Raw genomic sequence first — 26,636 nt, 5'->3', positions numbered from 1 at the left:
TCCTCTTCCTGGAGAGGTAAAACCCTTGAACTTCAGATTTCATTGGCGATATTTGTTAGGGGGCCTTTGATTAAGATTCACCTTGCACCCCAGGGTCTGCTGCTCAGGCAGCTGGAACAGTGGGGTTGAGACACTCTTGCCCCTCCCCCCCTTGCCCAATGCCCTGCACAGCTCCCACCGAGAGCCCTCTGCTCTGGGGCAGGGAGGCCATCGGGTGAAGCTGCCTGGCTGGCTGTACATTTCTGTACAGAGTGAGGTGCTTCGTGTGGCGGCTGCCTCGGCCTCCACTGCCTGCCAGCCTGTCCGTGGCTCAGTGGGGCCAGTGTCTGTCAACTGGTCGCATTTTCCAACCTGTTTTCCAAGCACTGACATATGGCTGAGGCCCTGCTGGGATCTATGGCCAAGTTTCCCCCACGATCAGGAGGTTGGCTCTTGCTGCATGCAGTGTCTGGGTCTGCCCCAGGCCCTATGGTCTCCTCTGAACACCCCCACACCTCTGCGCGCGCCCCCCCAAAGGGTTCTTTAGTCCCATTTTCAGCCCCTGACCTGCACAAGCCTCCCTCACAGAACCCAGGGACTCTGGGCAGGAATGACCCTTAGAGAGCTGTTCACTCCTTCACTGTAGCAACCTATCCCTCCACATCCTTACTTGCCCCCCATCCCCGACCCCGGGCTTGTACACCTAAGACAGGGAGCTCCCTCCCTTTTCAGGCAGCAAGCTAGTATTTAGACAGTGCCCTCTGGGAGAAGTACTTCCTTGTATTGAGCTTGAGTCCACATTTCCAGAAGTTTCTACCACTCGGCCCTTTCTTCCCCACAGCAGTCTCTGTTGCCATCCCAGCCTCCAGCTTTTCCAGTAGAGGGTGCCTGGGAGGCACCATGATTAGGGGGGGATGTGGGCAGGGAGGCTGGAGCCTGCTGCTGCGTGCTCAGCAGCATCTCCATGGGCTGAGGGCTGGCCAGCAGGTCCTCTATGTAGGCGGATGGACCCCATCGCCCCTTGAGATGTTCTTCTCTGCCCTCAAGGCCCTGCCAATCTCTCTGCGTCCCACCCTGTGCCGTAGACAGAGCTGCTGAGTTGGGAATGGGCTGCTTAGAGTACTGGCTCCATCGGGCTGGGTGGAGAAGGGGAATTTTCTTCCAGAATACACAGGGGCTGGTTTCTTCCTGATTCTCAGGAGCAGAGGATATGGGGAGGGTGGGGGAGGCTACCACACTGCCGTGGTTTCTCCCGCCAAATTCCCCAGTCCTAGGAAAGATCCACAGAAAAGAACCCACAAAAATTTGAACGTCTGAGCTGGGGCTGTGATTGCAATGAAATTTTTTAAAAAGGAAGAAAAACAAAAAGAGAAAAAGAGATTTAGAAAACAACCCAAAGTCCCTATAGCCCTCAGCGGCCAGAAGGGCCCAAGGCAGCAGCCACATGGGAGGTGGAGGGGAAGGGGGAGAGGGAGGGGTTCTTAAGGTGCTTTGCCTGTCATTGGGTCCCTGGGCCCCTGGGCCCCTGGGCCAGGGCTGGCTGTCCCTTCACTCAAGTTCAGAGGCTCCGAGGCTCTGAGGAGGCTCCAAGGCTCTGTGTCCTCAGAATAGATTAGAATTACAAACTGTTCAATAAGGCCTCAGGCCCTACCCCACAAGGCCAGGCCGGGGTCCTTTCCCGTTAGCTCAGATTCCTGCCCACCCCCTTCTCCCAGACAGAGCTGAGCCCTCTCCTGTCACTCAGCTGACTGCAGTTGCTACCTGCCAGGTCCCCAGGTCTCCCTGCCTCTAGACTTGTCCCCTGATCCCACCCTTCAGGAAATGGCAGGGGGAGGCACGGAGGAGGGATAGACCCTGGAGAGGACAGAGGAAGGCTGGTAGCCGCTGCCTGCCACTGGCTCCCCACTCCTTGGGCATTAGCCACCCTCCAGCTCCTTCCCACCTAATCTGATCAGCAGGTCTTGGGGATGTGGGCATTCACTGAGCTGGAGGCTTTAGAAGTATGGGAGATGACCAGCTGACAAATTTCATTCCAGATTTATTTTGAGAGATGCAAAGAAATGTCTGAGTGGACAAGGCAGAAAGGAGCCACAGAGCCTTCCATGAAGGCCAAAGACTGTCTAGGGGAGGAGGAGGGGGAAGTAGCAGGGCCCAGAATAATAACAATAAACTTTTATTCTTAAATAGTGCTTTTTATGTGCCAGGTACTGTATTAGGTATTTAACAACCCAATGAAGTAACTGCTCTCATTATTCCCATTAAGTGAGGGCAAGTGAGGTTAGGTAACCCGCCCCAAATCACACAGCTAGTGACTGTTGGGGTCGGATTCGAACTCAAGAAATTCCCCTTTAACTCCAGTTGTGTGGGAAACAGGAGATAGAGCATAGCCCTGGGAGACTGGACACAAGTCCCAGTTCCATTCAGTCCCCAAAGCTCCCCCTTCATCCTCCCAGGGAGAACCCGACCAAGGAGCGCCCTCTCCTGGAGGAGACTCTCCCGCATGCGTCACCGATCTGGTCGCCCACGCAAGTGACGCAAGCCAGGCTGGTGACTGAGAGCCCGCCCAGGCTCCGCCCACTGCCTCGCCCCGCCCCTCTCTGGCGCGTGAGAAACCCAATGGGAAGGCGCGGTGGAGGCCCCGCCCCGTCTCAGACTGGTGGGCGGCAGGACTGCGGCTACTGCGTGATTGGCAGCAACGCTGGCCTGTGAGCCCCGGGCGCCACGAAGAGCCTGAAACATGGCCGAGCTGGGTGCTGCTGCTGGTGCTGCCGCTGCTGGTGCTGACGCTGGCGCTGCTGCTGGCGGTGATGCTGCGGCTGGCGCTGGCGGAGGCTGCTACTGCCCGGAGAACCAGGCTGAGGACAGAGAGTCCAAGCTAGCCATGGAGGTGTTTGAGAAGCTGAAGGTGCTGCGGGCCCAGGGAACCACCCGGGGCGGCGGCGGGGGCCGGGCGGCGGGGTTGGCGGGCCTCCCGCGGAAGTCGGTGGCGCTGTGTGCACCGCCCCTGTCTCCCCGCTGCGCTCCCGCTATTGGGAACGCCTTGAGGGGTGTCCGTATCTGCTCCTTGGGCGGTCCCTGGCTTTCTTGCTGTCTCCATGGCCAGTGTCTGCTAGTTTTGGCCGGCGCCTTCTGGGCGCGCGAATCAAGTGCAAGGAGGGGGAGGGAACAGACCGTTAGTTTCGAGGGGCGGGGGGGGGGTGGGTCCTGGGGAGACAGGCGGGCAGGGTCCATGCCCCATGCCAATCTGCGTCACAGGCCAATCTGCGTCACAGGCCAATGGTGGTGGTAGTGAAGAAGCCCACTACTCAAGTTGGGTAGCTGTCCCTGGTTCCACTCTCCCGCCCCTCTCCTCCTTCCCTCCCCCCTCCCCCGCCCCCCTCCCCTCTCCTCCCGTTCTATTCTCTTTCCCTCTCCTCTGTCTCCCCTCCTCTATCCCCCTCACCTCCCCCTTCCCCTGTCCCCTCCACTTCCCCCTCCCCTCTTCTATCCCCCTCCCTTCCCCCTTCCCCTATCCTCCTCCCCTCCTCTGTCTCCCTCTCCTCTACTTCCCCCTCCCCTCTTCTTCCCCCTTCTCTCCCCCTCCCCTCCACTTCCCCTCCCCTCTTTTTCACTTTCCCCCTCCACTCTCCTTCTCTCTCTTCCCCTCCCTGACCCTCTCCCCTCCCCTTTTCCCCTCCCCTTTTCTCCTCCCCTTTTCCCTTTCCCTTGCCTCTCCTCCCCTCCCCTGTCCTCCTCCCCTCTGCTCCCCTCCCCTCCAGGAGAGGCCCTGTGGGCCCCATCTCCCTCCCTGTCCTTTTAGTCCCTTAGCCAGGAGCCTGCATTGACGCCTCAGAATCTTGCTAAAGCCCTTATTTGCTACTAGGTCAAATTGCTATGGGAGCCCAGAGAGGGGCGTATTTTAAGGAGGTGGGGTGGCAGACTGTCATAGCTGGGGATGAGAATGAGGGGAATTTACCCTTGGGCAAGATGGAGGGGAGGACGCTGCAGGGTGCACACGGTGGGGGTGGTGGACAGTGTGCCCACAGGCAGTTGGAAGTGCTAATAAGCCTGGTGTGTGCCCGGTGGCAGGTGGCAGTGAACATACGTGGAGGAGCAGCAAGGGCATGAGCATAGACCACAGATGTGCATTGCAGCCCTTCGTTGATTCTGGTTTTCTAAAGCTTCCTGGCTTTCCCCTTCCTTGCTTAGGACCTCCAATGCCCCTTCCTCAAGGGTCTTCACATCAAACAACCAGAGACTGTGAAGCAACTGCTGTGTACTCCCTCGAAGTACCGCATGGATATCCTGCAGTGGATGTATACACGGTAATGGAGCGGCTGCTTCCTCCCCCATTTCAGTGACACACGTGGTGCCACTCAACCCACCTGAGCCAGCTAGGGTTTGTTCTGTCCCTGGTTCCCTCTCCAGCCCCTCTCCTCCTCCCGTCCCCTCCCCCCTTACCCCAGGGGCTCTGTTCCCTACCCCAGATCACTGTGACAACAGCTGCTGAGGTAAGAAGTGCCAGCTATGGAGCCATGGTCAAATCTGGGGTGAAAAGGCCCCCCCACCATTGCTTTGGGGAGTCTCTTCACCACTTGGCTGAAGTACTCAGCTTGGCTTCTGAGCATTCTTTTTTTTTTTTCCTTTGACTACTGATTTCCGGACTGGAAGGAGCCTGAGAAATGATCTACTCAGTTTAATCGTTTTGTTTTCAGGCTGGGAACCTGAGGGTCAGGCTGGCGTTGTAACTGCCTCGGGTCTTATCACTCAGGAGTGACAAGCAAGCCAAGACCCCCTGTTTCCCAGTCCTTCAGGTCAAGGTGTGGCCTGGCGTATGTGCTTGGCACTGTGTAGGGCAGTGGTCGGCAAACTGCGGCTCGCGAGCCACACGCGGCTCTTTGGCCCCTTGAGTGTAGCTCTTCCACAAAATACCACGTGCGGGCGCGAATGTACAGTGCAATTGAAACTTCGTGGCCCACATGCAGAAGTCGGTATTTTGTGGAAGAGCCACACTCAAGGGGCCAAAGAGCCACATGTGGCTTGCAAGCCGCAGTTTGTCGACCACTGATGTAGGGGAAGCAAAGCCTGCCTTGATGGCAAGGGAAAGATCTAGAAAGTCCACAGAATGTCTGTTTCTTGGGAGCAGCAGCCCCTGAGCTGAGCATCTGTCTTAATGCTCCAGTGGGGAAGACAGGCCCTGTGCTTTTGGACATGAGCCCTAAGGATGCCCAGGCAGGGTTGGTACACGCGTCTTTCATGAGGCCAGGCCTGGGCCTGCGCCTCTTCAGCCTGGCCTGTCTGCCTTTGCAGCTGCAGAAGACACCTGGGCAGGAGCCTGGCAGTGGAGGATCGAGGGTCTGGCCTGCACCCAGCTGGTGCCTGCCGGGCCACCGGATGTCAGCAGGCCTGGCCCTGAGCTGGGTGTCCTAGGGACGGCCAGGAGGAAGGAGGAGGCATTTTCATGCTTAAGTCTCTCCTGCTGCCTTGCAGGCTCGTCCCTCAGGTTCACCACAGACCTTGGTATACCCACACTCATAACCTTTTGCTCTCGCTCACCTGTTCTCCCTCCTGGAAGTGCCCTTCAGGTCTCTGCATGTCACACATACTCTGACACAGCCTTCAAAAACCCAGGTCACACGTCCTATCTCCTTTTATTTATTTTTTATTTTTTAAATATATTTTTATTGATCTCAGAGAGGAAGGGAGAGGGAGAAAGAGATGGAAACATCAATGATGAGAGAGAATCATTGACTGGCTGCCTCCTGCATGCCCCCTATTGGGGATCTACTTCACAAACCAGGCATGTGCCCTTGACCGGAATTGAACTGGGGACCTTTCAGTCCACAGGCCAACACTCTATCCACTGAGCCCAACCGGCTATGGCTTATTTTTTATTATTTAAAAATTTTTTTTAAAAATGAATTTTAGGAGAAGTGAGAAAGAGAGATAGAAGCATCCACGTGAAAGAGAAACACATTGCTGCCTCCCGCACACGCCCCGACCAGGGGTCAAACCTGCAACTTTTTGGTGCATGGGACAACGCTCCAACCCACTGAACCAGGGCGCATCCTATCTCTTTTTTAAAGGTCTCGCTTGCGGTGGCTCAGTGGTTGAGCATCGACCTATGAGCCAGGAGTTCACGGTTCGATTCTGTGGTCAGGGCACATGCTCAGGTTGTGGGCTCAATTCCCAGTAGTGAGCATGCAGGCGGCAGCCGATCAATGAGTCTCTCTCGTCATGGATGTTTCTATCTCTCGCTCTTTCCCTTCCTCTCTGAAATCAATAAAAATATATTTTTTAAAAAAAGTCTCCAGTTTCCAGAGCAAAACATATTCTTTCTTCCCCTGGACACCCACAGCCTTGGAGCACACTCCTGCCAGAGCCCTCAGCCTGTTGCTTTTGTCTTGCCTGCTGTCCCATTTGGCTCTGCAAAGCACTGGGAGCTGCCGGGGCAGGTACCAGGCAGGGCTTCCCCACCAGCCCGGACTACAGCGGTGTTGTACTGACAAGGGCCCAGGGGCACATGCGCACTTGTGCCGTTCCAGGTGCCTCAGATTCGGATGGGTGCCCTCCAGGAGCTGGGGCTTTAGTGGCTGCAAAAGGCCAAGACACGAATCCCAGTATTGGGCACACCTCCATAGTCTGAGTGCCGCGGACACTGGCAGGGAGGAGATGGCATTGGACCTGGGGTGGAACAGGTGATGGTAGGTGCTCATTTCCACAGGAGCAGGGAGTTGTGTGGGACGGAGAGCCAGGTAGCAGCAGCCTGAATGGCAGCCCAGGGCAGCTCACGTGGAGCCTTGTAAGCCACATGAGGCCTTTGAATTTGGTGCTCTGTGCAGAAAGAGCGTGGGACCAGGGAAGTGCCATACTGAAATTGGCATTTTGGCAAGGTGACTCGGGTTCTGTGGCAGATGGATTTGGAGGGGAGACACCGGAGGCAGGGAGGCCAATATGGAAGGTGTAACAACAGCTGCAGGGAAAGATGGCAGGCTCCTGGCTCAGAACGGCAGATGGCTCACGTGCCAGCCATTGCCAGCCCTGGAGCAGCCAGCGCCTTGTCCAGGAACCTGGGAGGAGAGAGAGAACTGAGAATAGCCTGGACTAGTGCTGGGGTCTTGAGCTCCCTCCCAGGAGGGGGGAGGCCAAGGCTATGGCTTGGAGATCCTGGGGGAGGGAGCCCAGATCTGCCTGGCCAGAGGAAGCTGGGCACTGGGTCGCTGTGCTGGCCAGAGAGGCATGGGAGCAGTCCACAGCTGCATTCCTCAGATGCTTTTAATACTTTTTTGAACACAAGAAACTGAATCCTTTTAATGATCCCACGCTGGCAAAAGTGTTATAGTCCTTTCAAGAGCCTGAAAAGAGGATTGGACAGAGTTCACTTCCCCCCCAAGTTCATGTTCGCTTTCTTTGCACGTGGCTTTCCATTTCAGCCCTTGTTTAGGGCCGCCTTGTTCACCCCTCTCTTGGCAGAACCTGGGAGCTGCACCCAGCATTGGCTGGGGAGCTCAGCACGGCCGCTCTTGGTGGCCTAAATGCCAGTTGAGCTGGCCCTTGGTGCAGGAGGGGAGCAGAGCCACAGGGCCCCCTGGGTGGATGAGTTCGTGGAACATGAGTTTCCTTGGCTCGCAAAGAGCTGTACTTGCTTTCAAGGCTTTGAACGCTGTTCATTTCTTCCCTGCTCCCTGCTGCTCCAGGAAAATCGACTTTAATGAAAGCCCTTCCCGAGCAAGGTCACTTAGGCTTTTACGGACTTGTTCCTTAGCGTGTCGAAGTGCTTTGCTGCGGTTCAGCCTCCTGGCCCGCTGAGCACTCACCAGTGCTTGGTGCCTTGTGAGCGGGAACGTTGCCTGGCAAGCAGGCCCAGGGGCCAGCCTCCTAGCATTTCACAGGGTGGGCGCTTTCTCCTGCCCTTTCTGCCCCTGCCTTTTTTGGCAGAACAGAGATGGGGTGGGGCTGTGTTGCCTTAATGAGGTATGAAGACAGGTGCAGCTGAGCAGCTGAAGCTGCTGGGTCCAGCCCCCTCTCTACTACAGTCCCAGGGGTCCCAGGCCCCACTAGCTCCCAGGGCCCCAGCATGGTCAGGGCAGGTGTGGCCTGGGACAAGGCATTTGTAGGCATGGCCCCAGGGAAGGAGCAATGAGCCCGCCCATGGAATAGTCAGCGTGATGAGAAGGTGTGGTCTCTAGGTATCTTGACGCCTCTTGTCTTTATGTAGGGAGGTCCCACCATGGCAACCCGCTCCTGGGGCTCCCACCATGGCCTCCTCACAGAGGAGACACAGCGGGAGGCCTGAGCTGCGTGTCACTCGTGCTGCCTTCCAGGCACTGTGGCCCTTACTGCCTTTGGATGTGGTCTGTGTCTGGAAAGGGTTCTGTCCATCAGCTCAGCATCTTAAGGCAAGATGCTTATGCGTGGCCACTGTTTCATTTATCTGTGTGGTGTCATTGAGGCTGAGGCTCCGCCACACTAGGAGGGGCAGCTAGAATTGCTGTCTCACCACCCAGGAGGTGGGGCGTGTGAACCCAGAGCCCATAATACTAGGAGCCCCCAGATGGCTTAAAGTTGTGACCTGGAGTTAACCCCGCAAACCCTCACTGCTGATTAAAAAAAACAACAAAACACACTTTTTTTTTATTCATTTCAGAGAGGAAGGGAGAGGGAGAGATAGAAACATCAGTGATGAGAGAGAATCATCGGTTGGCTGCCTCCTGCATGCCCCTTCTGGGGATCGAGCCTGCAACCCATGATGTGCCCTGACTGAGATTGAACCACGATCTCTTGGTTCATGGGCCAATGCTCAACCACTGAGCCACACTGGCCGGACAGTAATTCACTTTTTAGAGTTTGTATAAGGAGGAGTCGTGAGGGTGCCTCTGCAGCTCACTCAGCCCTGACTGGTTTTGCTCTTTACCTGCAGGGCCTGTCCCTCCTCGGCACCGGTTCTCAACCCAACAAGTAGGACCCCAGAAGAAGCGAAGATCCAGGGTGAGTCTGTGTGAGGGGAGTTGGGAGTTGGGTGGTGGATTCTGGGCAATTCTGAGCGTGTGCATGGCCTCCTTAGTGAGGTATGAATTTCCCACTGGACTGGTGTTTTCTTCTGGATGGTTCACACCCTGTGGATGTTGCTAGAATCTTCTAGAATCAGGCTTCCTCCCCCACTGATGTAGCAAATGGGTGAGCTGTTCTCACAGGGGCATGAGAATAAGACCAAGAACCTGTCACCCTGCCAGTCCATCCCCTGAGGCACTGTGGACAGAGACAGCGGTTCCTGCCGATGCCACTGATGGTTACGTCCCTGTGTCACTGGTGTGCACGTGCACACTACACCTGGTATTCCTAGGGGCACACCGTCAGCTGGCCCCAGGGGCTTGTCTTGTAACCACTTCTTTTCAATCCTCTCTTGGCAGGAACTGTCCGTAACCCAGTAATGGGCATTATTAGATAAAGGGCAACCAATTGCGGTCCTCGGGGTGGTGGCTAACTCTTCATCTTCACAGTGATGTCTCCAAAAGTTGAAATTTCCACAGGCCTGCCTTTGGCCCAACCGCACCAGAATGGAGTAAACTGGACCCTGGAGTCCTGATCCATGTCCCAGCCGGCACTGCCAAATTAATTAGAGTGGGGCCTTGACTTACGAGTGTCCCGACTAACGAGTTTTTTGAGATACCAGTTCTCTCAGCCGATTTTTTGCATTGAGTTGATAGAGTAATTTGAGTTAACGAGCCCCTTAAAGAATTCAACTCGTAAGTCAAGGCCCCACTGTATCTGAGTGCAGTTGTCCCTGAGGCTCAGAAGAACAGGGCATTGTATCTCGGAGCCTGCAAGGCTGACCTGGGGGCTGGCCTCTCCCGCGCTGTGTCCGCTACTTCCCTGCTGACAGGACCATGTCCAAGCCCGGTGAGCCTGGCCATCAGACAGCACTTGCATTGTCTAACACGCATGCACGCACAGGTGCTAACCCCAGCCCACAGCCTTGACCTTGCCATTTCCGGTCTCAGTTTTCTCCTCTGTAAAGTGCCACGATAACCTCAGCCCTGCCCACCTAGTGGGAGTGTGCTGAGTGTCCAAGCAGGTGATAGACGTGAGTGCTTGTCAAAGAGTGTAAATGGCAATCACCAATCCATCGAACAAGTCGTTAGTGGAGCACCCGGCACTGTTTTAGGTGCTAGCAGTGCAGCAGGAAGTTATCCTGCTCTCACGGTGCTTAGGTGCTAGCGGGGAAAGACAGGTAATAAGCAAAGAAGGCAGCCAGATTCTCAGTATGTGGATGGTGAGAAGCACTACAAACAAAGGCAGGAGCAGGCGAAGTGGTGCCTGGGTGGCTTGGGAGAAGGGTTGTGCTGTTGAAATAAGAAGGCCAGGGAAGTCCTCTCTTTGGAACAGAGACTTGCAGGAAGGGAGGAAGGGAATCCAGTAAATGCCAAGGAGAATAGTGTTCAGGGCACTAGAACAGCAAGTGCAAAGGGCCTGAGGTAGGCTTGTGTGTGCCTGGCAGCTTTGAGGAACAGTGAAGGTGCCCGGGTGGCTGGTGTTGAGTGGAGAGCAAGGGGAGAGTGGTGGGGTGAGGTCAGAGGGGGATGGGGCCAGATCCAGCCAGGCCTTGTGGGCCACAGAAGGATGTTGGCTTTTACTCTGAGGAAAGCTGCAACCTGACTTTGGGTTTCACAGGGTCCCTCGGACCACTGGGCTGGGAATAGGAGGCCCAGGCAGAGGCAGGGAGACCGTTGGGAGGGTCTTACAGTGACCCAGGCTAGAAATGGGGGCAGGGGAGGGGGAGTGGGAGCAGGGTGCTGCCCAGATCCTGGATTTATAGTGAAGGGATGAGGGTCAGCCAGACTCCCTGAGGCTTGGATGTGGGCTAAGCAGGAGAGGGGCCAGGGAGGACACAAGGATTTGGGGTTAAGGGCAGAGCAGATGTGCTTGGGGGTATAACTGGCATTGGTACAGCGTTCCAGGATTACTAATACTTTCTCATAGATGCGCTGCTTGCTTCCTGCACCAAACCTTTCAAAGCAGATGCCAGAGTTCTGCCTGTTCTGTCACTGAGGCACGTGGGGTAGGAGATGGGCTTTGCCTGTGAGGGTAAGGACACTGCCACTGTGCTAGGTGGGGGGTGTGGAGTTGGCATTGGCCCGAGGCTTTTTGGCTCCAAGTCTTGGCCTTTCTCTGTATACCAGATGGTTCCTCAGAAAATACCCAGGGCACCCTGGACTCAGTTTCCCAACTTGTAAAATGAAACTAAGGCTCACTTCCTAGGGTTGGTGGCAAGAGGAATGGAGATGACATGCAAGGTGTGTAGGAAATTGACAAATGGGAGCAATGGTTCCTTTTGCTTTGGCCTGGCGAGGTCTCCGAAAAGGCAGCACACGGAGTGTTTGGAAGGTTCTCTGACCTCTGTCAGCTCCTCAGGCAGCTGTAGGTAGGTCCCTATATGGAAGACCATGGGATTTGACCCCTTATTTTTAGGTGAGGAAACTGATGCCCAGAGAGGGGCAGTGACTGGGTGCAGGTCACACAGCAAGAGGGCAGTCCTGGCACCTAGGTGTGTGGTCCACCTGCTTCCTTATCCACCTGGGTCTTTCAGGCCTTGTGGGCACTGGACCTGCTGACACTGGAGCAGGAACACCCTTCCCTGAGAACTACTGGGAACCCTGCACCCCTGGGTGCATGACGTCCTCTCCTATTTGGGTGGGTATCTGCAGTAATAGAATCCTTGTGTTCCAACAGTGATGTTGTCAGTGAGCCGTGAGCTGATGCTGACTGGGCCGGTTACCGGGGACATCCTGATGGTAAGAGAGGGCCCTCTCTGTCCCCACTCATCCCCACCCCTGCTCCCTAGCCCCCCAGGGCAGGAACCCATAGGATTCCTTGAGTAGAGCGTAGCCATTGCTGAGGAGGCCGAGGCTTCTGATGACCAAAGGGACAGAGTGCATCTTGTACTCGGTCGATGACTTTCTACACACCAGCTCTATGGTAAGTACTTAACATGTCAGTAATTGTCACGCCCACCCTTGGCAGCAGTACTTGTCTTAGGCCCATTTGACAAGAGAGGTGACAGTTCCCTCGAAGTCACCCAGTGACAAACCCAGGCCCATGACTCCTGAGCCCATGCATTTTTCCCCATGTGCTGCCTGACTGCAGGCTTCTCTACAGAGGCGGCTCTAATCCACCCTCCCACCCCCATCCGTCACTCCTGATTCAAAGAAAGAAACCCTGCCCTCTACTCTTAATATTTAAAAAAAAAAAATTGAAGTAATTATTTCCACATTTCGGCTACTATAAATAACGTTGCTATGAATGTTCCTGTATACGTTTTTGACGGAAGACATGTTTTCAGTTCTCTGGGGTATACAGCTAGGAGTGGTATATGGCAAGGAGTTGCTAGGTCATATAGTAACTTGACTTTTAACTTTTTAGGAACAGCCAAACCATTTTCCAAAGTGGCTGCACCATTTTTACATTCCCACCAGCAACGTGTGAGGTTCCAGTTTCTCCACATTCTCACCACACTTACTGTTGTCTTTTTGGTTCCGGCTATCCTGGTGGGTGCAAGGGCGATCTCATTGTGGTTTTAACTTGCATTTCCCTGATGACGAATGATGTTGAGCACCTTCATGTGCTTATTAGCTATTGATAGATTTTTTTTTTTGAGAAATGTCTTTGTTCAATTCTTTTGCCCACTTTTAATTGGATTATCTGGTTTTTTTATTGTTGAGTTATGAGAGAATCATTATTGAGAGAAAATCATTGATCGGCTGCCTCCTGCACGCCCCTCACTGGGCATGTGCCTTGACCCGGAATCCAACCATGACCTCATGGTTCACAGGTCTACGCTCAACCACTGAGCCACTCCAGTGGTTTTTATTTTTATTTTATTGATGTCCTTTATCAGGTTGAAGATGTTCCCTTCTATTCCTATATTGTGAAGTTTTTATCATGAAAGGGTGTTGAATTTTATAAATGCTTTTTCTGTATCTGACAATGGGGTTTTGTTCTTTATTTTATTCTTCCTTTGTTTGTAATGCTCCAAGTTTCCTTCTGGTATTGCTTCACTTCCATCTGAAGAACTGCCTTCAGCAATTTTTTTATTTTTTATTATTTTTTAAAAAATATATTTTTATTGATTTCAGAGAGATAGAAACATCAATGATCAGAGAGAATCATTGATTGGCTGCCTCCTGCACGCCCCACACTGGGGATCGAGCCCACAACCCAGGCATGTGCCCGGACCGGGAATCGAACTGTGACCTCCTGGTTCATAGGTTGACGTTCAACCACTGAGCCCCTCAGACCAGGCCCCTTCATTCTTGATAGATATTTTCACTAGGTACAGAATTTTGGGTTAGCAGTCTTTCTCTGCAGGACCTGTTGAGAAATCTGCAGTCATTTGAATCATTTCCCCCTGTGGGTCATGCATTGTTTTTCTCCTGCTACTTTAACATTGTTTTCTTTGTCATTAGTTTTTTTCATCGATTTGATTATGTGTTTGTGGGAAGATTTCTTTGTGTTTGTCCTGTTTGGATTTGCTCAGCTTCACAAATTTGCAAATTTGTGTCTTTTGCCATACATGGAAAGTTTTATCTGTTTTTTCTCTGTTGCTCATATTAGATAGTTTCTGTTTGTTTTGTTTTTTTAAATATATTTTTCTTGATTTCAGAGAGGAAGGGAGAGGGAGAGAGAAACATCAATGATGAAAGAGAATCATTGATCGGCTGCCCCCTACTGGGGATCGAACCCTTGACTGGAATTTCACTCGGGACCGTTCAGTCCGCAGGCCAGTGCTCTATGCACTGAGCCAAACCAGCTAGGGCGATAGTTTCTGTTAATGTTTTCAAGTTCACCGACTCTTTCCTTTGTCTCTCCATTTTGCTATTGAGTCCATCAGTGAGTTTTTAATTTCAGTTTTTCTATTTTTATGTTCTAAAGTTTCCATGCGTTTGTTTTTTTAAAATCTTGATTTCTTGGTGATACTTTCTATTTTGACTTTTGTTTCAAGAGTGTTCATGATGACCTATTCAGCATTTTTATGATGACTACTTTAAATTTGTCAGGTTACTCCAGCATCTGCGTCATCTTGTCATTGATGTCAATTGATTGTCTTTTCTCATTCAAGTAGAGATTTTTGTGGGTTTCTTCATGTGCCAAGTAATTTTAGATTGTGTCCTGGACATTTTGACTATTACTTTGACTCTGGGTCTTGCTAAATTTTATGGTGAATGTTTGTGTTTTAGAAGGCACTTAACCTGGTTAGTTTAATACGTTTTTTTATAGACTAGCGGTAGAATGCGGGTAACGTATAAATACGTTTATTTTTATACTTTTTTATTGCTCTAAAGGGATGCTAACATGCAGATATATGAATTCCAAAGGACAAAATTTGGGTCTCTAACACATACAATGGTGAATTATGTATGTACTTCCAGGTATAACGGTAATCAATCTATTCAACTGCAAAAATGGCCCGCGCCACCTGTTAGTGAGCGATAAAAACTACCCGCAAACAATGTGTTAAGCTTCCTGCTTCTCTGGCCTGTGGTCCCAGTGACAGCTCAGTTCCCACAGCCTTTGTGCCATTTGGGTCTGTCCTGCACGTGCGCCACCTGGTGGTTGGCCTGGGACCTGGGCGCTGGTTTCTCCCCTGGCTTAGTAATCAGTCTTCAGAATGCTCATCAAGATCAGATCCGCCCTGACTGGTTTGGCTCAATGGATAGAGCGTTGGGCCATGGACTGAAAGGTCCTGAGTTCGATTCCAGTCGAGGACATGCACCTTGGTTGCAGGCTTGATCCCCAGTAGGAGGCCTGCAGGGGGCAGCTGATCGATGTTTCTAACTCTCTATCCTTCTCCCCTCCTCCCTGTAAAAAATCAATAAAAATATATTTTTAAAAAAAAGATCAGATCCACCCTCACATGGCGCGGCGGGGGCGGGGGTGGGGGTGGGGGGTGAGATAGGGTGAGCCCAGGCATTCATAAACAGATTTCTGGGGACATTTTCCTGAGCTCTTCCCTCCCTGTCATCTCTTTGATACGATCTGGTTCCTGGGGGAAAGGGCTTTCTTTTTCCTTTTCCTTAGCCGAAAATCACTCACATCATGACTGCACCACAGCAGCAGGAGGACAGAGAGGAAGAAGGGGTAGCAGGATTTGGCCCCATAGCTCCACCAAATGGAGAGGAGGTTTCCCTGCCTCCAGAGTGTTGCCCCTGCTGTTTTCTGCCCTCAGCCACTTTGGTCGCTGCTGCCACCCCCACCATCCTATTGCCAGAGGTCTGAGATCTGAGAGAACAAAGAAGAGGGAGCGAGAAAAGGCCGGGGATTTCTCCTGCTCTCTCTGCACATTAGGGGTTCTCTTTTCTGGAAAACTCTGTCTGTACCACTGTGCTCTCTTCTGGGTTTGGGCTGGGCTGAGTGCAGGTTTGGGGAGAGCAGAGGAGAGAACACAGCCAGTCATCACCGTCTCAGTGGTAACCTTGGTTTCTGTGCCTCCCTATACTCTTTCTGGCGTTTACCTGTCTGCTGCTGCAGACACCTTCGTCCCACTCTGAGAGGTGGGCATTTCATGAGAGAGGAAGATGGCATGTGTTGATTTCAGAGAGGAAGGGAGAGGAAGAGAGAGAGAGAGAGAAACATCAGTGATGAGAGAGAATCATTGATGGGCTGCCTCCTTCACGCCCCACACTGGGGATTGAGCCCAAAACCCAAGCATATACCCTGACTGGGAATTGAACCATGACCTCCTGGTTCTTGGTTGACACTCAACCACTGAGCAACACTGCCAGGCAGTGCAAATGCTTTTTGGAGGGCTTTATAGTAAGCCACCAGTGAGTCTGGCTGAGTGAATCATTCTAGTGCAGTGGTTCTCAACCTTGGCTGCACATTACAATCACCTGGGAATCTTTTTAAAATCCTGATTTCTGGGCCTCATCCTCCGGAAATTCTGCTTCTTTGTTATGGGGTGGGGCCACAACGTTAGTAACGGGTGCGCATGTACAGTGCGATTGAAACTTTGTGGCCCATGCGCAGAAGTTGGTATTTTGTGCAAGAGCCACACTCAAGGGGCCAAAGAGCCACATGTGGCTCGCGAGCCGCAGTTTGCTGACCACTGGTCTAGTGCATTCCTCAGAATAGCAGGTGTGCAGGGCAGGGCAATGAGGAGCTTCAATGGAGCAGCAGGCCCAGCTTTCTTTTTGCCATCCTTGCTCACATGGCTCTCTGGAGCAGGCCAGGCCTCTCGCATTAAAAGTGGGTCCTGGGGATTGACTGCAAGCCTTCTCCTCTTTCTGGAAGGAGGGAGGCTTTATACTTCTGAAGCCTTTAGCTACTGGCTGGGCAGCTGCCTGCCGGGAATCCCAGCCACCTGTAGGGCAGGGAACTAGCTCAGCTGCTGCTTGGGGACCCTGGCTAGAAGGCTGACCATGTGCCGCCTGCCAGGGACAAGTCCTTGATCTGCCTGGGAGGAGGAGCAGGGTCGGTGCAGGCCACCTCCAGGGCCCCATCTTGTGCCATCAGCCTGGTTGTTCCTGGCTGGGGAGGGTGATCCGCTGAGAAGGACAGGCCTCCTACTGGAGATGTTTCCGGGTGGGGACCAGGCTTCTCTTTCCCACTAGCCGCAGCAGGGTGGGGTGTGCGGTGGGGGCTCCCAGCATGCCTTGTCAATGAGCGCATGCGGTGTTTCCTGCTCAGGGCCGGGGTGGCACCCTGGAGCAGCTGCGCCTCATAGAAGAGCTGTTGGATGCAGTCCGGAGCATGGCCACCGGATGCCTCATCATGTCCAGGTAGAGTCTCGGAACAGGCCCTCCACAGAATGGCCAGCAGGTGCCCTTGGTTCTCCATCTGGAGCTAGTGGCCAGGGGACCTGCTGGGCACCTGGGCCTGCCACCAGGCACATCTCTAGCTGGGGTTTCACTCCTTGCCCTGGTGGCCACAGGTGCATACTGGCCCAGGTCCCAGGCTGTCAGGGTGAAAGGGGTTGGGCCTGCTCGGGCTGTCCCTGCTGGTGGGCGGGGCTTTTGAAGGCATGGCGCTCAGCTCCGGTTACCAAAGAAGGAGGAGACCCCTTCTCTTGGCCTCTCGGCCAGCTCTTGCTTATCCTCTTGGGCTTTCCCCATGGGACCTCAAAAGGCTGCCAGCACAGTCCCCGGATGCTGTGCTCCGGCTAGTGACTGTGGCCCTGGGCTCTCTCTGCAGTGTGGAGAGACAGTTCAAGAAGACCAGGGAGGAGAACGAGAAGATACTGGGCAGCCTCTTCTCCAGCCCCCATCTGCGGAGTCTCCTGAGACCTGACTGTAAAGCACGTGTGAACACACATGTTTATGACAGCAAGAGGTATAAGCTCTGCATGGTTCTGTGATCTCAGACACTCTTCCTTCCATGTGTGGCCTGTGACAGAAGTGTCCCCCCTTCTCTTCCTGCAGGAAGGTGAATGATGACAAGACTGTGCTAGTGATGGTCAAGCAGCTGCAGGAGAGCGTGGACAAGCTGGAGGTCCTGCGGGCGGAGGTGAGTGTGCTGGCGCCTAGGGCCTAAGGCACCCTCTCTTTACCTTGAGCTTAGGTGTTAAGCTTGTGAGGCTTAAGTGAGGTAGCGTGTGCGTAGGTCCTGATGGGCTAGAATGCAGTGGTTGCTCAGCTCACGTGAAGGGGAGTGACAGACAAGCTCTGGGCAGGAGCTGGGAGGCTTCCTGTCAGATGCAAAGGGTTGGCCTCAGGTGGACTGCACTCCAGGCCCTGAGCTCCAGGCTTTCGTGTGCTGCCTCGTGAGCAACCCTCCCAGCAGTCCTTGGCTTGGCTTCCTTATTCTCCTGAGGAGGGCACTGATGCCCACACAGGCCGCAGTGGCAGGGCTGAGGTCAGAAGCCAGTCAACCTTGCTCAAAAGGAAGTTGTTCTTTTCCGCCACTGGTCTTTGGAAGCCTGGGGTGGCCCCTGCTGGGTGGAAGGGACCTGGTGCCCCATGAGCAGGCAAGGCAACCTCAAGGGACCCTCTCTCTCTGGCTTTGTGCAGCACAAGAAAGCGGTTGGTATAGGCAGCGCCGAAGCTGGCATTCTGGAGCAGAAGCTGCGCCTGGTCATCTCTGACTTCCACCAGCTCGTCCTGGCTTTCCTGCAAGTGTACGACAAAGAGCTAAGCGAGTGCTGCAACTTGGATTGCCCCTTCATCCACCCGCTCGGCCCCATCGTTGAAACTGTGTGCAGGACTCTGATTTCATGCCGCAAAGTAAGAATCACCCTCTCCTCTCCCACTGTAGGCCCCAGCCAGGGACCCTAGGGCTGGGACAGAGGGCTGGGTGGGGCTTGGCCCAGGCTCCCTGTGAGCAAGTGGCACAGCTGGGTTCTAGGCTCCGCCCTCAGCCTGGGACCTTCAGTGGGTTGGGGCAGGAGATTCTCTTGTTGCCGGGGAGGTTAATCTGATGGCTCCTCTAGGGCCTCACTACACTTCAGGGGGTGTTACCTGAGCCAAGACCCTGGGCCTGAAAGAGGTTGTGCACTGCCTGCACTGGGTGCTCGTTGCCTGTGACACTCTTACTCTTTCACTGGGATTTTTATTGTGAGCATCAGTACATATCTTTCTTCTTAGAAAGCATGATCTTAGTGGCTGCAGAGTATTTCGTTCCAATTTTTGTCCCTGTATTGGTCTCATTCTTGCCTTCACGATACACCCAAAAGTATCCTGGCCTGTTCTTGTGTGTCTGACCAAGAACTATGGCCTACAGCCACATGCTTCCTGTTTGTGCCCTTGACTCAGCTCAGAGAAACAGGAGAAAGTGGTCTCACGCTGCTGAGCCAACTATGTGAATATTTACTCATTAAGTTTTATATTTCAGAGCCCCAGAGCTGATCTAAATGCAGGCTTTGGTTATGATTATGAGCCCAGTTGCCATGCGTAGAAGTCTGACATTGGCTCAGGGCTTCTACGACATTTGTCTTGGTTATATAACAGAAAGGCTCCTGTCCTCTCCCATCAGAAAGGCCCTTTAAATTGGGGGCAACAGTTCCCCAACGTGGGATATATTCCCACTATGCCATTGGCTTTGTTTGGCTACCAGTGTGGGATGGGGCACCTGATAGTGTGGTGTCCCCGCTGGGCCAGGAAAAAGGAAGTTAGGTTGCAGAACTCTGATTGGTGAGCCTCCAGGTAGCTGGAAGTCCTGCTGTCACCCTTGGGTATCCTTGGGGATCAATGCCACATGCTTGAGGGCCTAGGGAGGAGCACACACTGAACGTGAACCTGGGTGGGAAGCAAGAGATGCCTTCTGTGGGTCAGACCACAGCACTTAATGCCCACACATTTCCCTCCCTCTCAGCTGTTGAAAGCAGTGTTGGACGTCACTGAAACTTCGGCAAATGCTGTTGAGACTGCGGAGAAGCAGCAGGAGGGTGGGCAGAGCTACGGTGCCAGCGTGGCGATGAGTCTGGGTACGTGGTCACCACTTTATGTAGCTGCAGTCACAGACAGGGCTATCCCAGTGCATCTTGGCTTAGCACCTGCCTCATGCCAGGGTTCCTTCTGTGCTCATCCAGTATTTGGGGAACATTTGGGGACTGGCCCCTTCTGCTTTTGACAGGTTATAAAATCAGAACATTAAATTGTAGAAATTTGGGGTGACCCAAACACATGCAGAGGTAAAATAAAAACAATGCAATATCCTGTCCCAGAAATAGACCAAAATATTTGGTCTATTTCTCTCTCTTCCTTTTTTTTAAATACATTTTTATTGATTTCAGAGAGGAAGGGAGAGAAAGATAGGAACATCAATGATGAGATAACCATTGATTGGCTGCCTCATGCATGTCCCCTCATTGGGGATCGAGCCCGCAACCTGGGCATGTGCCCTGACCAGCAATCGAACTGTGACCTCCTGTTTCATAGGCCAACACTCAACCACTAAACCATACCAGCTGGGCTCCTTCCATTCTTTTTCCTCTCATTTTTTTATTTCTTTGTATAAGTGAAGTGTGATAACAACACATGTACTTTTATATTATTACTAGAGGCCTGGTGCACAAAATTCATACACAGGTAGGGTCCCTAGGCCTGGCCAGCAATCAGGGCCGTTTGGGGCCTTGCTGCTGCCGGCTTCATTCCACGCCACCCCCTGGTGGTCAGTGTATGTCATAGTGAGCAGATCAAACTCCTGGTCTCCCATCAAACTCCCAAGGAGACACTTTGCAAGGGGACATTTCACATTTTAGCCTTTTATATATATAGATGTTCTTTCCCTTGGACCTCATTATAAGCATTTTCCCATGTTCTCAAAGTAGCATTTTTAATTATCAAACACTGTTCCATTCAGCCATTTGCTATAATTCGCTTACCATCTTCTGTTACTGAGCCTGTAGGTCACTTTCAGGTTTTGAGTGTAATTCTTAATGCTGTTGCAGGGTTTATAATAGTGTAAGATGAAAACAAGGGGAAGCTTTGCCATTGGGTAGCACTCAGGTAGATAATGGTCTACGTGGTGAAGTAGTGTTCGTTATTTCAAAGGTTGGTGATCACACCTTGAGAAAATGCATATTATAGAAAGCTGAAGGGTAAATGCGGAGTAAAAAGGAAATGCACTAGATGACCTCACCTTTCTAAAGGAAAACAGTTTAGCCCTAGCTTGTTTGGCTCAGTGGATAGAGCATCGGCCTGTGGACTGAAGGGTCCTGGGTTTGATTCCAGTCAAGGGCACATGCCCAGGTTGCAGGCTCGATCCCCAGTGTGGGGTGTGCAGGAGGCAGCTGAAATCAATAAAAATATTTAATAAAATAAAGGAAAACAATATAGAAGAACCCCTCGTAGGAAATGGGCCAGAACGTAAACATTGTTTTCTTCCTGTTGGAATCAGAGGTGGTTTAGTTTAATTTGTTTCTTTATCCTGCTTTGTAGTCTTCATGTATTCCCCCAATAAACACATATTACTTAGGTCCGTGGTCGGCAAACTGCGGCTCGCGAGCCACATGCGGCTCTTTGGCCCCTTGAGTATGGCTCTTCCTAAGCCTTAGGAATACCCTAATTAAGTTAATAACAGTGTACCTACCTATATAGTTTAAGTTTAAAAAATTTGGCTCTCAAAAGAAATTTCAATCGTTGTACTGTTGATATTTGGCTCTGTTGACTAATAAGTTTGCCGATCACTGACTTAGGTAGTTCCCCCATTGTCAATCTTTTAAAAAGGATGCAGCTGCCCAGATGGTGTGGCTCAGTGGTTGAGTGGCAACCTATGAACCAGGATGTCATGGTTTGATTCCCAGTCAGGACACATGCCCAGGTTGTGGGCTCGATCCCCAGCAGGGGGAATGCTGACGCAGTTGATCAATGATTCTCATCATTGATGTTTATCTCTCTCTCTCTCTCTCCCTTCCTCTCTGAAATCAATAAAAATATATTTAAAAAATAAAAATAAAAAGGATGCAGTGAACATGTTTATACATAGAGTGTAGGTCCCCACTTTCAATTATGTCCTTAGGATGGGGTTCTTGAGGTCATGGTGGAGGGGCTCCGTTCATCACCATTTGCAAGGCCAAGCGGTTTCCATCTTGCTGTATCATCAACAGCGCTGGATTTGATCCTTCTGACATTTCCACTGCTGGATAGGGGCAAAAATGTAGCTTAATTTAGTTTCAATTAAACATTTTTTTCTGAGTAAGTTTATCTTTTTATTTTGGAAATATACATTGAGAAGACTTTTTCTCTGGTAAGAAATAGAGCCTTAGGGAGGTGTCTCAACTCCTAGGGGTAGAAACATGAAATGGTTGGATATTTTCCCTGTGCAACTGCCCCTTTATTCCATTTCAAATGATTTTAAAGTGATTACTGTGTAACCATGACCCAGGTTGAGAGCTAGAACATGCCTAGCGGCCACGAAACCCCTCACATGCCTCTTCCTGCCTACAGCTAACCGCTGTCCGGACTTGGTGATGATTGTGTCTCTGTCACTCTTACGGAAGCCCTTGTACACTTCCTCCTCTTGTTTTCAAGATTCTCTTGGTCTTTGGCTTTTGACAGTTTGATTAGAATATGTCTCGGTGTGGATTGCTTTGAGTTTATCCCTTTTGGAGTGTTTTAAGCTTCCCGGATGTGTGGCTTCATGTTTTTTATTAACACCCGGCCGGACAGTTGACAGTTCTTTCTTCTCCTTCAAGTCCTCTTTGCTCTGAGCCTCAGGGTCAGCCAGACGTGATCACTTAGGGCCCTCTCAGGTCTTTCCTGGGCATCTGCACAGCCTCGAGCCTGCATACAGCTTTCAAGGTTCCCTTGTGGGCATCTCGTTCCCCCAGCCTCTCCTATCACGCTTTCTGCTTAGTCTATGGTTTGTCTCAACTCTTATCCACCACCTCAGGCAGCAGGTACTCAATCATGTGCCTATAGCCGTTTCCCCCCGAGTGTACCCCCAAGGAGAGGTTTTAGGATGCATAGCCTCTGGGCCCTCCCTTCGGAGGCTGTTTTTGCATGAACTCTCTAGCTAACCCTCTCCTCGGGCTTCTGGCCTTTCCCCTCTCTTGGCCTTGGCACAGACACTTGCCATATGTATACCGGGCACTCAGATACCTCTCTTCTTTTGGACTGAACTGCAACAGAATCCTCCATTTTAAAATATATCCTAACATTTATCCTAAGCACCACTATCACTATGACTCTCACCCCCAGTGTGTGTAATTGCTGTTAATAAATTACAGTCCACGCTGTCATTAATGTAATGGTGATCATTAGTCTTCTGCACTGCGTGCCATCTCAGCCGTGGTCACGGGGCTGGTGGCAAGTTTTACCTTTTACTTTTCTTTTTTAAATATATTTTTATTGATTTCAGAGAGGAAGGGAAAGGGAGGGAGAGAGATAGAAACATCAATGATGAGAGAGAATCATTGATCGGCTGCCTCCTGCATGCTCCCCACTGGGGATCAAGCCCACAACCCGGGCATGTGCCCTTGACTGGAATCAAACCTGGGACCCTTCAGTCCATAGTCTGATGCTCTATCCACTGAGCCAAACTGGCTAGGGCAAGTTTTACCTTTTAGATAGGCACCCTTTTTGTCTAAGATGTATGAACCCCACCCTCCCCCTTACCCTCCCCCTCTGTGCTTTGTTGGGTGGTGCTGCCTTACACGTAGAGGGCTTACTGCATGTCCAAGTTCAGTTCCTGATTTTGTTTGAAAGGAGTTCTTGGGCTATAGACACCTCAGAGGCATAGTCCATGCCAAGGGCCAGTCGGAATGGCCTGTGCATTTCCCCTGTTCCCACCTGAAAACTTGAGGGCACAGGTCTTCACGACCTCCTCAAGGCCTCCCACTATGGAAGGTCTGTGTGTCTGTGCTACTTCCTCTCCCAGTATAAGAAGCTGGGCCACCAGTCTGGGTGCCAGTAAGCGGATTATGTTGGTTGCTTGTCCCATTGTCATTCACCAGTCATCATCTCCATTGGGTGGACCTGAGGGCCCATTTGACTTCCCAGGCCTCCGGAGTCCCCAGTGCCATGAAAATGTCAATGCACTTTGAAAACAAAGCATCCTTGTCTGTGCTGGGGGTGAGGGTGGGAGTTGACAGCACCAGCACGGAGAGATCGAGATCGTAGCAGCTTTCTGGATGCTAGAAAGTGGATGGGAGCAATTTGATGGATGCAGGGGGTGGAGAAAACCACAGCATTGGGGGCGCGTGTGTACCTGGTGACCCACAGCCCTGGAGAGGGGGCATTGGCAAGTAGGCCGGAAGCAGAGGGCGAAAGTCAAGCAGGTCCTTACAGGTTGGTGCTCCCAGTGAAATGGACCCCGTTGAAATGAATGAATGGTAAACCCAGGCAGCAGCCCAGGTGAAGTCCACCTGTTTCTGGTCTCTGAGGGTCCATGGCATGGGCTGATCCCCGTCTGTTCCTGCTGCTCTGCCCCCACAGAGCTCCTTTGGTGGAGGGCAGACCTTGCAGGGAATGGAGACTCCACCAGAACACAGCAGGGCCAGCACCATGAAAGACAGAAGACCTGGAAAGCTGGGCTAATGGCTCTTTCAGAGAAATGAACTCGCATATTCAATACAGCAGGTCCTCGAACAATGTCCTTGTGGTAGAATATTGATGAGATGCTATTTTATCCCTTAGCCCAGTGGTCGGCAAACGGCGGCTCGCGAGCCACATGCAGCTCTTTGGCCCCTTGAGTGTGGCTCTTCCACAAAATACCGACTTCTGCGCATGGGCCACAAAGTTTCAATCGCACTGTACGTGCGCGCCCACACGTGGTGTTCTGTGGAAGAGCCACACTCAAGGGGCCAAAGAGCCGCATGTGGCTCGCGAGCCGCAGTTTGCCGACCACTAAGGCTTAGCCTATGGTAGAATTGCTTTCATTATATGTTATTTTACTAGAGTCCCAGAACTCACTGACATCATGAAGTGTGAAGCCTTATATCATGTCCAAATGAAAAGCAAGGTGCAGAAAAACAAGCAAACACTCCTACAAGTTAAAAAGGCTTGCCAGCGTGTTGAAAAGTCAATAGAGAGGTAGACAACAAAATGAGGCAACAGATATCTAAGAGTAGAAAGAAAACAGAGAAAGAAAATGAACATAGAGAAGTAATGCAGAGGCCTGATCCACGTGGCTAACAGGCTCTCCAGAGAACGAGAGGAAGGAACGTGGAGGGTGGAGGAGACAGTGGAGGGTGGAGGATACCAGTGAAGCAGCAGGTGCACAGAGCTGAGCGGGTGAGTGTCCAGTTTCCAAGCCTAGAACAGATGAAACCAAAGAGACATGTGCCCAGGCCCACCCAGCCTTCTGAAGTCCAGAGTAGCAGGGACGCAGGGCTGGGGCACAAAGCTTCCAGAGAGAGAGCCTGGGGCTTCCGGCCTGGGATCTGAGACCCAGCCAAGCTCAGCCAACACAGGGCCAGGTAGTGACTTGAGTCTGGGACAGAGTGGAGACTTGTTAACTGATTTATCAGCTAGGGTGGGGGCAGCCTGGGAGAGCAATGGACTGGAGCAGCGGTCGCTGACCTTTCGGACCTCATGGACCACCGGTTGGTGACCGCTGGGCTAGAGGGTCTAGGGCAGTGATGGCGAACCTCTGACACGCGTGTCAGAGGTGACACGCGAACTCATTTTTTTGGTTGATTTTTCTTTGTTAAATGGCATTTAAATAGATAAAATAAACATCAAAAATAGAAGTCTTTGTTTTACTATGGTTGCAAATATCAAAAAATTTCTATATGTGACACGGCACCAGAGTTAAGTGAGGGTTTTTCAAAATGCTGACACGCCGAGCTCAAAAGGTTCGCCATCACTGAAGAGGTTGGGAAAACCTAAGGATCCCATGAAGGCAGATGATACTCAAGGTGACTTAGGAAGAGCCCATCTGTAGAGCAATGTGATCGCAACAGGAAGAGTGCTATCGTGACCCCAGTGAGAGCCGAGAGCGTCAATGTCAAGTGGGGAGGGTGTTCGGGACCCATCTAGGGTGGGCCAAGCTTGGTCCCAGCTCTGCCAGGAGTCTGCCTGCTCTAGCTTCTCCCTGAGGCCAGTCACCTTGAGGCACACCCCATGATTCCTGAGCTTCAGAGTCACCCTTGGGATGGGCAGGACCAAATGCCAATGAACTACCTTGCCATGTGGATGGGCAAGGAGGCAGGGAAGCAAGTTGGTGGAGGAGAGAATAGGTGTGTGTTTAAGTTAAGGCACCACCGCAGGGAAACCCCCATACCCAGCGTGGGGGAGAGGAGTGAGCTCAATGCCCCCATTCCATGCCCAGTGGTCATCTGAAGTTGGTACCTTGAGAGGCAGATGCGTGTTGTGGCAGTGTCCCCCACCCCTGAAAGCAAAGCAGCAGGTCACCACTAAGGACCATGTCATTTGATTTGTGTCTGATTGAGTCACAACAACCTGTTCCGTCCCCCTTCCATCTGCTCTCCAGCACATGGTCCCTCCAGCCCCTTTAACAACGACTGGTTCAGTTGTTTCTGGTTCACTGTGGGAGCCAGCCCCATGGCCCTCCCCAGCGGTAAGCCCTTTGGTGGCCATGGGAAGCGCTAGACTCACTTTGTGGTTTGTATTTCTTTGCTCTGCAGCTGCCAAAATGGAAGAACTAATCCAGAAATATAAGCTCTTCAGTGTAAGTCTGAAAAAGAGACTCGAAGAAGGCTTCGATCTGGAAGTTGCACTCTGAAGAGCCAGGCAGCCGGGGTGGCCGAGCCATCGGCAGGGGAAGCAGTTATAACCCTCATGTTCTCCAGGCATAGCCTCCAAATGCATGGACCTTCAGCTCCTTGTGGGGGGTGGGGGGCGGGAAGGGGCAGAGGTTGGGGGGTGGGGCAATGTGAGCTGAAGAAAAAGGAAACCGTAGGTTAGAAGAAATTGCCTCTCGCCTGCTCTTTGCTTCTATGGCTCTGCGTGATGGCCCCCTTCCTTCTTTCCCTCTGCTGTGTGGCCCGTGGTGCCTGCTGCCCAGTCCTCCCTTCACATCCTGGTGGTTCCGGGGCCTGGGCCACACCTGCCATGTGCCACCTGCTGTCCTGGGGGGCCTGGGCCCTGCCCCACTCCTTCCTCGCCTGCATGGGCACGAGTAGCTCCTGTTGCTTCACTGTATCCCCTGACACACTTGGTGATGCCAAGTGCTGGAAGTCTCCACGTTGCCATGACATCTGACCGCCTATGACCATAGTCTGCCCCCTGCCCAGCTGCAGCCTCTCCTGTGATCAGTCTCAGGGTCCTCTGTGAGGGCTTCTC

General features: G+C 52.2%; 1 protein-coding gene across 1 annotated transcript; it reads left to right on the top strand.

The window, feature by feature from the left end:
• Positions 1-2,629: 2,629 nt before the first annotated feature.
• Positions 2,630-26,279, top strand: HAUS7 (HAUS augmin like complex subunit 7). The gene is made up of 10 exons (XM_081080903.1): positions 2,630-2,884; positions 4,168-4,283; positions 8,879-8,946; positions 11,689-11,750; positions 16,642-16,733; positions 17,146-17,283; positions 17,373-17,457; positions 17,961-18,173; positions 19,261-19,372; positions 25,979-26,279. The coding sequence occupies exons 1-10, from the start codon at positions 2,717-2,719 to the stop codon at positions 26,074-26,076; spliced, it is 1,152 nt and encodes a 383-aa protein (XP_080937029.1). The 5' UTR covers positions 2,630-2,716; the 3' UTR covers positions 26,077-26,279.
• Positions 26,280-26,636: the final 357 nt, after the last annotated feature.

The sequence above is a fragment of the Myotis nattereri genome, assembly GCF_964212035.1.
Source record: "Myotis nattereri genome assembly, chromosome: X".
NCBI classification, from domain to species: Eukaryota; Metazoa; Chordata; class Mammalia; order Chiroptera; family Vespertilionidae; genus Myotis; species Myotis nattereri.
The sequence above is the reverse complement of the archived record's forward strand: the minus strand, read 5'-3'. Positions and strand labels throughout refer to the sequence as shown.

Coding starts and splice junctions, on each gene's coding strand:
- HAUS7 (XM_081080903.1), top strand. CDS start 2,717: ATGGCCGAGCTGGGTGCTGCTGCTGGTGCTGCCGCTGCTGGTGCTGAC. Junction 16,734..17,145: donor GGATGCCTCATCATGTCCAG/GTAGAGTCTCGG, acceptor CTCTCTCTGCAG/TGTGGAGAGACAGTTCAAGA. Junction 19,373..25,978: donor CAGCGTGGCGATGAGTCTGG/GTACGTGGTCAC, acceptor TTTGCTCTGCAG/CTGCCAAAATGGAAGAACTA.